The sequence below is a fragment of the Alosa alosa genome, chromosome 14, assembly GCF_017589495.1.
Source record: "Alosa alosa isolate M-15738 ecotype Scorff River chromosome 14, AALO_Geno_1.1, whole genome shotgun sequence".
NCBI lineage: Eukaryota > Metazoa > Chordata > Actinopteri > Clupeiformes > Clupeidae > Alosa > Alosa alosa.
Window position 1 is genome coordinate 11,364,302 of NC_063202.1, and position 9,752 is coordinate 11,374,053.

A 9,752-nucleotide genomic window follows, 5' to 3' on the forward strand; every position below is an offset into this window, starting at 1 on the left:
TGCGTCATCATACTGCGGCGGCAGATTCGGCGGTGTTTACAGTTTTGAATGACATGTCTGTATCTCAGTCTTCTTTATGAAATATTCTTAATCATTTGAAAAATGATACACGAACTTTTGTTGGCATTAAGTGGATATCCTGGAACAATATTCACATGGAACAAAAGGACAGGTTTGCAGGTAAAGTATGCTTCCTGTACCACCAGGGAGATAGCTAGCTAACTAACGTCGTTAGCTGGCGAACAGACTCAGCAACATATAAACACTTCATAGTTCATACTAAGCAAGAACAATATAAATACAACACTTTCAGTTTCTGTAGAAACGATTGCACCACATCAGTCAGTTTATGTGCCAATGCTATTGATGTTGTTTGTAGGTATCTCAAGAGCTACCGTTCCTTCACCCAAGTGAAATAAGTGTGTTAAATCGTCTCTGTAAACTGGGCTCCGACTACGTGCGATTCACAGAGTTCATAGAGCAGCATACGGGCCATGTGCATCAGCAGGTAAGATGAACCAAACGCCGCATTAAAAGATCTGGAATCTCTACTGATAATGAATACTCTTGAACCAGGCGTTTGGCAAATAATGGTTATGCTTTTTAGGAGCACCATGCCAGCCAGCCAAACCCAACTGGACTCCATGGGATCTATTTACGGGCCTTTTGTACAGGGCTGGATTCGATGTTGCAACCATACCGACAAGCACTTCTCGACTTGGAACAAGAGGTGGGATGTCGTGCTTGAAATTCTATTAGCACCCTTTTAAGTTGGCTTGCTGTCAACTAAGTAAAATGGGTTAACATTGTATGTCTGTAAAAGCTCTCTATAATTCATGCTTGATAAAACTTGTCCTTGTCTTGTAGTTTCTTGGTGATCCACACCTTTCAATATCCCATGTGAACTATATGCTGGACCAGGTAAGTCCAGATGAATGGATGCTCCTCATTGACAATACTTAGCAATAGGCCTTTCTGTCCCTAACTTTTCCTTTATCTGCTGTCCAGTTTCAGCTACTCTTTCCATCTGTTATGGTTGTTGTGGAGACCATCAAATCACAGAAGGTGAGACATACCATATGCACTGGATTGCAATTCACATCACCCTCTCATCTGTTTGTATTAAAGGAACTGTATGTAAGAAATGTATTTCAATTAATCATAAAATGGCCCTGATATGTCACTAGACATTAAGAAATCATGTTCATTTCAAATACTTATATCACTGACAACAGTAGTCAGGCCAGGATATATATTGTTACTTAAAAAGTGAAGTTGCAGCCCTCAACTGATGTTGATGTTGTCATGTTGTGTTTTGGCCTGATGTGCCACCCTCCACCTATCTACTAATCACGAAGTCAGTAGTGTTTCGGCATCCGGGTTGCTAGCTCTGCCAGTCAGGGGGGAGGGGGAGGGGATGCACCGCTTTACAGTAATTTGAAAGTGATTGCAGTACCAGTTTTGGCCACAATCTTACATACGGTTCCTTTATTACCCAGATAATGAATATATATATATAGGGTTTAATTGTGCTTTCTGTTTTTGTTAGATCCATGGTTGTCAGATCTTGGAGATGGTGTATAAGCACAGCTGTGGTGGGCTTCCTCCCGTGCGCATGGCTTTAGAAAAGTATGTTGAAACACACTTCTCCCTCCACACTTACATAAATATTAAAGCATTTAATTTGACTAAATAATTTTCAGTCTGTTCTTTTAATAATATATTTTTGTAAACTGCTTTGAACAAAAGCATCTGTCAGATACCTAATCTGTAGACTATACCCATAGGATCCTGGCAGTGTGCCACGGGGTGATGTACAAGCAGCTGGCGGCGTGGATGCTGCACGGGCTGCTGCTGGACCAGAGCGAGGAGTTCTTTGTGAAGCAGGGGCCGAGCGCCGGGGGCGGCGCAGGCAACCAGGACGAGGAGGATGAGGACCTGGGCATCGGCGGCCTGAGTGGGAAACAGCTGAGGGAGCTGCAGGACCTGGTGGGTTAGAAATGGCCATGCACCACTGACTGAGAGAAGAGAAGAGAAGGGCTTCTGTGGCTTAAGGGATTATGCCTCTTTAGGGAAACCCTTAAATGCAGTTTGCAATTCTAGCAGAAAGGTTGTTGATATTTAAGATCAACAGTCAGTCAAATTGCACATTTCACTTCCATGCCGATCGGCAGGGTGAGGACAGTGGGGAGGTGAATTAAGGGAAACAGTGTTTCCCACAGAATTAAATTCTATTTGTGGTGGTAGGTTTGCAGAATTGACATGGATGCAAAAGTTTTTAACAAATTAGTGCAGAGGGATTATGATGCTAACCAGATTTAAACACAATTTAGCCAGTCGTCTTCTATGCTTTGCAGGATTGTTAATGTTTTATTTAAACGTGCATGTAGGTTCGACAGACAGACACAAGGAGAGTCTGTGCAAAGGTGCACATAGCTCTACAATGAAAGAATTTCATCCAGTTTAAATAGTACAACATGGAAAATCATTGTGTGGTGGTCAATGATGATATTGTGATGGGGCGCTACAAATAAGTTAATGTATGGGAAACACTGGGGAAAAAAGATATCGTATTAGAATCATGGACTGCTTTTAAAGGATAAACTGTAACTCTTTGATGAAGAGTTCCTAGTTGGACGCAGAACGCAGTTTCATATAGAATCTGTGGGCTCATTGTCTCCTTTTTGTTTTTCTCAGTCTCAGTCCCTTTTTAAGAATAGCGATATCTGGGTCATAACTGCAGCGTCTGCTTGGTCTAGAGCAGAACACTCTTTCTATTTATTGTCTTGGAAACCAGTTCATAGGATTTCAGGAATGTTTCACCCAAATTTTATAATTGATTTCTTTTTTTGACGTGCCATGTAGTGTGACTAAAATTGGCTCATGAAACCAAAACATACCCCAGGATCATACAGACACATCGCTAGTCATTTTCAGCGCAATTCTGAAAAACTATTAATTTCTTGGTGTTATACCATATTAAACACTGGTGACTGTTATATAAATGCTCTATTTCATATATTAATGAAGCAGTCTTCAACTCAAGGAGACTTATTTTGCTTTCTGTGAGTTAGAGCTACACTGTGAAAGACCCTCGAATCAAGTCGTGAGTCAGTCAGTCTAGCCAGACACTTTAGCACAGACCTCTTCATCCCTCTCATCTATTCCTCTGTGACCCAGCTTCTCTCAAGTTCTCAGTGAGGATCCTTAGTCTCTGATTAGATAAAGGAGAAACTTCAGACAGCAATATTGCTCATTACTGTTCTTTAAGCCTGGCATGCAAAAGCTTCTTGGGACATGGAACCATTTTAAGAAATGATTTTGGGTACAAATGATACAAATTGACAGTGTAGCTTACTCACTTTATCTCTTGCATTGGGTTGTGTTTGTAGAGGCTGATTGAGGAGGAGAACATGCTGGCTCCGTCCTTGCAGCAGTTCTCTCTGCGTGTGGAGATGCTCCCGTCCTACATCCCCATCCGCGTGGCAGAGAAGATCCTGTTTGTCGGCGAGTCTGTGCAGATGTTTGAGAAGAACAACCAGAGTCCGTCCAGGGCCGGTGAGATCAGTTATTTGATTTACACCCTGCTAAATAAGACACTACACATTTTAGGGTTGGTTTTTGGTGCTGTTGCAGTTCTGCAGGTGTCAATGAAAATGTGGTGTGTTGTGGGCTGAAGCTTAGACTTTGTAATGAAGCACTCAAAGAATCCTCCATAGAAATGGATGGGGTTAGTTTGTCACGCCAGTATGGCAGCTGTCTACACATATCCTGTCCCTTCCTGTATGCCTCCCCATTCACTTTAATAGGAACATAGATGCCCAATAACTTCCCATAGTGTGTTGAATAGGAACATAGATGCCCAATAACTGCCCAAAATGTGTTGAATAGGAACATATGTAACAGAGGTAGTTTTCCCTCTCCCACATTCTCTGCATTGTGTTGTGTAAAATGAGAGACTCTTTACTGATAACACACAAAGGAAAAGCAAATGTATCAGGCACAGAGCGAGCCAGGCGCGTCAACTCCTGCTAAACACAGGTAAACCACACTTTAATAATGCACTATACCAAAATCCGCTAGCCCGCAATAAATGATAAAACGGGTTTGCTGGCATGCTCCACCTGCAACACGCTAACTGGCTGCAGCGTGAGAAAATCCTGCAATAATTATATCAATTATTAAAACCTAATAAAACGCATGCATACTGTGCATGCTGCACCGAGAGAGTTATTATTTGACAGATACGAATATATAATTGGCAAATAATAAAAACAACAAAACAGAAACATGACCGTAAGAAACCACCTACCTCTGCCTCACAATAGTCACAAAAGAGGCAGAGCTGAGGTAGCATGAAAAGTTAAGGGATTCCACCGTGGGAAAACCCCTACTGTACCCCAAGAGAGAAAAGATACTATGTATGAACTTGACCTGAAGTGGGGGGAGAATTCAGTGAAACACACTCAACCCTGCTACACATAGATGCCCAATAACTGCCCATAGTGTGTTGAATAGGAACATAGATGCCCAATAACTTCCCAAAGTGTGTTGAATAGGAACATAGATGCCCAATAACTGCCCAAAGTGTGTTGCAAGATGGCCGCCGAGTGGAGGGACTTGCTTAAAAGGACTTTGGCTGAAATCTCAGTGGAACCTTTCCTTAATCCATTGATTTAAAGGTTCTCTAAGCATGATTGGGTGACGTCACTTCTGATGACGTTTGAAGTATTATCAAACAAAACAGAGAGCTAGCTAGCGCCTCCCTCCCTTTCCTTCCCGTGCAACTGAAACTGTCATGAACAGTTTCAGTTGCACAGGAGGGAGAGCGAGGGTTGGTGATTGGCTGGAACACAGTTTATGTTTCATGGTCCAGGCTGGATCAGACTGTTTTTGTTGCCGTTTTTGAAACCTGGGCTGTCCACAGGGACCGCGTATTCAGGGCACATGCAGCTAGCGGATCATGAGATATTTGCTGTATGAGACAAAACATTTTCTATCTTAGACAGAGCGTAACAAGACTAAGAGAACCTTTAATATCAGTGTATTGCATATTTGCCTTATCTATACCCTAGTTACATAATTAATGTGTGTGTGTGTGTGTAACTATGTGTGTGTTTGATAGGCTCCATCCTGAAGCATCAGGAGGATATTTTTGCAGCTGACCTCCACAAGCTAAAGCAGCAGCCCCTCTTCAGCCTGGTGGACTTTGAGAACCTCATAGACAGAATCCGCAGCACCGTTGCTGAGGTTTGCTCCCTTACCCTACTACACAACACTTTAATGAGCCTAGCTGCATATTGCTCTCTTATCCTACTACACAACACACAACACTTAAATGAGCTTAGCTGCATATTGCTCTCTTATCCTACTACACAATACACAACACTTAAATGAGCTTAGCTGCATATTGCTCCCTTACCCTACACACAACACTTAAATTAGCCTAGCCACATATTTAAATTCGCCTAGCTGCATATTTAAATTTGCGCAGCTGCATATTTAAATGAGCCTTACGACATATTTAAATGATCCTAGCAGCATATTTAAATGAGCCTAGCAGCATATTTAAATGAGCCTAGCAGCATATTTAAATGAGCCTAGCAGCATATTTAAATGAGCAGCATATTTAAATGAGCTTAGCTGCATATTTAAAAACGAGTACAGCCACCAGGTTTTACAGTCGTGGTCCGCTCTGTTGAGTAGATTTCCACCCACTGCCTGTCCATGTCAGTGTTGCGTTTATAAGTAATAACTGAAGTCCTCTGTGTTTGCAGCATCTATGGACATTAATGGTGGAAGAATCAGATCTCCTTGGTCAGCTGAAGGTATAGATGGGCAGATCAGCCGTATTTTGATGGTGGTATTTTTACGTGCTAGAGTATCAGTTGGTCAAGAAGCAAAGCAAGCCTTTGGTCCAATTTGGTCCAATTGCCACTGTCTCTGTATTTTAGATCATTAAGGACTTTTATCTGCTGGGCCGTGGGGAGCTGTACCAGGTGTTCATCGACCACGCCCAGCATATGCTCAAGACCCCGCCCACTGCAGTCACAGAGCACGGTAACTGTCACATCACACGTCACATCACGTCACATAGGCGATTACATGAACAGATACTGAAACTATCCCTAAATATCCAGCTGTCTCATTCAACACTGTCATAACATCTCTATCACCTGGACACATTGTTTATTGTTTACACATTTAACCATCACCACTATTTCCCCTACAACCATTGGTACACAGTAGTTTTCACTATGTTACGTTATTTACAGTGTCTTGCTGCAACGTTAAAGCAACACCAAAGAACTTTTCCAATGCACGCTATTTGTTTATCCAGCACCGACTTTGCAAATAAAGATGTCCACAGAAAAGGTAGAATATGTTGCATGATTTTAGTACAATGTATTGCGACATCATGCAAATCAAATTTGTAGTTTTTTATGTCTCATTCCATCGAATTACAGATCCGCTACCCGATCTGGCAAACTTGCATGGTGGGTTATAGCCGATAGAGGGCCGCAAAGCAAATGCAGAAGTGCCGTTCACCCTGTTACGAGTTGATGAACCACTGAAACAATTTTGGAAACATTATTTTAAGGTACAAAAAACTCTTTGGTGTTGCTTTAAGGTAATTTTAGATTGCTGTCTTATGCTGGTGTGTACTATTTGCGTGTGATTATGTAATATGGTGTGTCGTGCTGTTTTTCTAGATGTGAACATGGCGTTCCAGCAGGCTGCTCATAAGGTGCTGTTGGATGATGATAACCTGTTGCCTCTGCTGCACCTCACCATCGACTACCAGGGCAAGGACAGCAAAGGTGCTGACAAAACCACCCACCTAAAAACACCTAAAACACTGTGTCAGAACATTGTCTTCTCAAAGTTGCTTTCTGTTGCACAATGAATTGCAGTGGAGTGTAGTCACTTAGAGATGAAAGCAAACAAGTCGTTATGTAATGGTTCTGACATGTTTTCATATCTGAAAGCCTCCAAGGACGTGCGTTCGGTTGCTTCTCTTTGTAAAATCATTGTTGCGTCAGGTCATTAGCAACTAGAATGAAAATGAGGTGTTGGCATCTTTGCAATGAGTTATAGATGTGGAAGTCAAACTCTTTTGACTCAGTGAAAGTTGATATGCCTTTAAAGCACACTCACTCAGTTTAATGAGCTTTAATGTGTGTGTGTGTGTGTGTGTGTGTGTGTGTGTGTGTGTGTGTGTGTGTCTGTCTGTCTGTCTCTCTCCAGACACTTCCAGCACGCGTGAGGGCAACACCCCTCCCCAGGAGACGTCCCCACGTGAAGCCCCCTCTAATGGCTGGGCGGTGCTGGGGCTGGCCTATAAGGTGCAGTGGCCACTACACATCCTCTTCACCCCAGCAGTGCTGGAGAAGTGAGTGCAGCTCGAATGCTTTACCCGAACACACACACACACACACACACACACACACACACACACACACACACACACACACACACACACACACACACACACACACACACACACACACACACACAGCAGTGGCTGTAGCTCGTCTCTTTTCTCTTCATCTCTTTCTGTTTACCTCGCTCTCCCTTTCCCACTCACTCTTCTTCATCCCTTCCTTTTTTCTCCCCCTCTTTCTCTCTCTCTGTCCTCCTTCATCCCTCTCTCTCTCTCCCTCTCCTCCTCTCTCAGGTATAATGTGGTGTTCCGGTACCTGTTAAGTGTGCGTCGGGTCCAGTCAGAGCTACAGCACTGCTGGGCTCTGCAGATGCAGAGGAAACACCTGAAGTCCAACCAGACCGACGCTGTCAAATGGAGGCTCCGCAACCACATGGCTTTCCTGGTGGACAACCTGCAGTACTACCTCCAGGTGAGCTGACAACGTCACTCCACAGAGGGTTTAGCCCCCTGGATTTCAATGCTCAAGGACAGGGGTGTGGACAGACACATAATCATTCATCATAATTATAATCATCAGGACTAATCTATTTGATAGAGCTTGATTATAAGCCAAATGCCAGTCGAAGAAAGTAGTGTGCTGGGGGGCGCTGTGGCGCAACAGGCTACAGTGCCCGTACCATGTACGGATCCAAGTGCCCACGGGGACCCAGGTTCGAATCCGACCTGCGCTCATATCCCGAACCCACCCCATCTCTCTCTCTCTCTCTCTCCCACTCACTTCCTGTCTATCTTCACTATCCTGTCAGAACAAAGGCAAAAAGCCCAACAAATATAACAAAAAAAAGTAAAAAGAAAGTAGTGTGCTGAGCTCTATTATGCTATTTAATTTTTATGTGTGTGTGTGTGTGTGTGTTGAATTATCCCACTGAGTGAAAGCTCCTCTCCTCTCGCTCCCCGTGTGCCAGGTGGATGTGCTGGAGTCTCAGTTCTCTCAGCTCCTACAGCAGATCAACTCTACCCGAGACTTTGAAAGCATCCGATTAGCCCACGACCATTTCCTCAGCAACCTCTTAGCCCAGTCCTTCATCCTGCTCAAGCCTGTGAGTCTCTCGCCCACACCCACAGAGGAGATGAGGGCAGCTTGTTTTCATCTTTGAGAGAATTGATTGATTGTTTTACTCTCATGCCATGTTGTTCAGGTTCAGAGTTTGACTTTGAACTCCTCCTTTGGTTCCGTCACGGTTCCATTGGGTATAACCGAATGTTAATGATGGTCTGTGTTCACCTTCCTTCCCCTCAGGTGTTCCACTGTCTAAATGACATCCTGGACTTGTGCCATAACTTCTGTTCTCTGGTCAGCCAAAACGTTGGCCCTTTGGATGAAAGAGGAGCTGCCCAGCTTGACATTCTAGTCAAGGTCAGACATTTTGAATTATCCTCTTAGTAAATTCTTAGAGCTACAGTGCATAGACTATTTAATATCTTTAACTACTGTCTGCAGCTAATGTTTTAGAATCATGCAGGTCATTTGAATTTTTTTTTTTGTCGTGACAAATAATGTATTACCAATTGACTAAATTCTTATAATAATATCAGATATTCTAAGTACATGTACTAATAAAGTGAAATATTTGGTGTCTGTCTGTCTTGTGCAGGGCTTCAGCCGTCAGTCCTTCCTGCTCTTTAAGATCTTATCCACAGTGAGGAACCACCAGATCAACTCTGATCTGGCCCAACTGCTCCTACGACTCGACTACAACAAATATTACACCCAGTCAGGAGGCACGCTGGGCAGGTGAGCCTCAACGTGCCGCACATGGCTTACAGTAACCAGCCTAGAATGCCATCTGTAGTGATATAGGCAACGGCATCATGGGTGAAGCATATTAAGGCAACGGCATCATGGGTGAAGCAGAAGGATTATGGAACACTGACAACATAAAAAAAAAACTTAATTTTTCTTCAAAATGGGCAGCTGAATTTTTTTTTAATTACAATCAGCTGAGGTATAACCTGCCACAGAATTTATTCGGTAATTGATCATGGTGACAAAGCTTCATTAAGAACTAATTACTCTTCTTTGTTCTGTACACAGTCTGTGATTGGAAAGCAGAGATAAGAAACCTGGTCGTCAAGCTGCAGTTACTCAAATTCCTGAAGAGGTGTACTTTGGTTGTCATGGTGCTGCTGCCTTTCAGTGTGCAGAAACAAAGACTCCGTCCCTCCGATCCATAGCTGTTGGTGTTCAGTACTAGAACCTCACTCTTGAGGCAGGATAAAACATTTCCATTTTCTCCAAGTTGTATGAATTGTAAATATATACAAAAAAAAATTGTCTTGTTTTGTTGCGTGAAAATGTACTAAT

The 9,752-nt window shown here is 43.0% G+C and overlaps 1 protein-coding gene across 1 annotated transcript; it reads left to right on the forward strand.

The window, feature by feature from the left end:
- The first annotated feature begins 44 nt into the window (after positions 1-44).
- Positions 45-9,687, forward strand: tubgcp4 (tubulin, gamma complex associated protein 4). Its single transcript, XM_048262249.1, has 18 exons — positions 45-180; positions 380-508; positions 608-730; positions 868-921; positions 1,009-1,065; positions 1,550-1,629; positions 1,788-1,989; positions 3,393-3,558; positions 5,126-5,250; positions 5,778-5,828; positions 5,955-6,060; positions 6,714-6,821; positions 7,249-7,393; positions 7,679-7,856; positions 8,353-8,487; positions 8,688-8,804; positions 9,043-9,182; positions 9,483-9,687. Exons 1-18 carry the CDS (start codon positions 103-105, stop codon positions 9,487-9,489), a joined length of 2,001 nt encoding a protein of 666 aa, XP_048118206.1. The 5' UTR covers positions 45-102; the 3' UTR covers positions 9,490-9,687.
- The last annotated feature ends 65 nt before the right edge of the window (positions 9,688-9,752 follow it).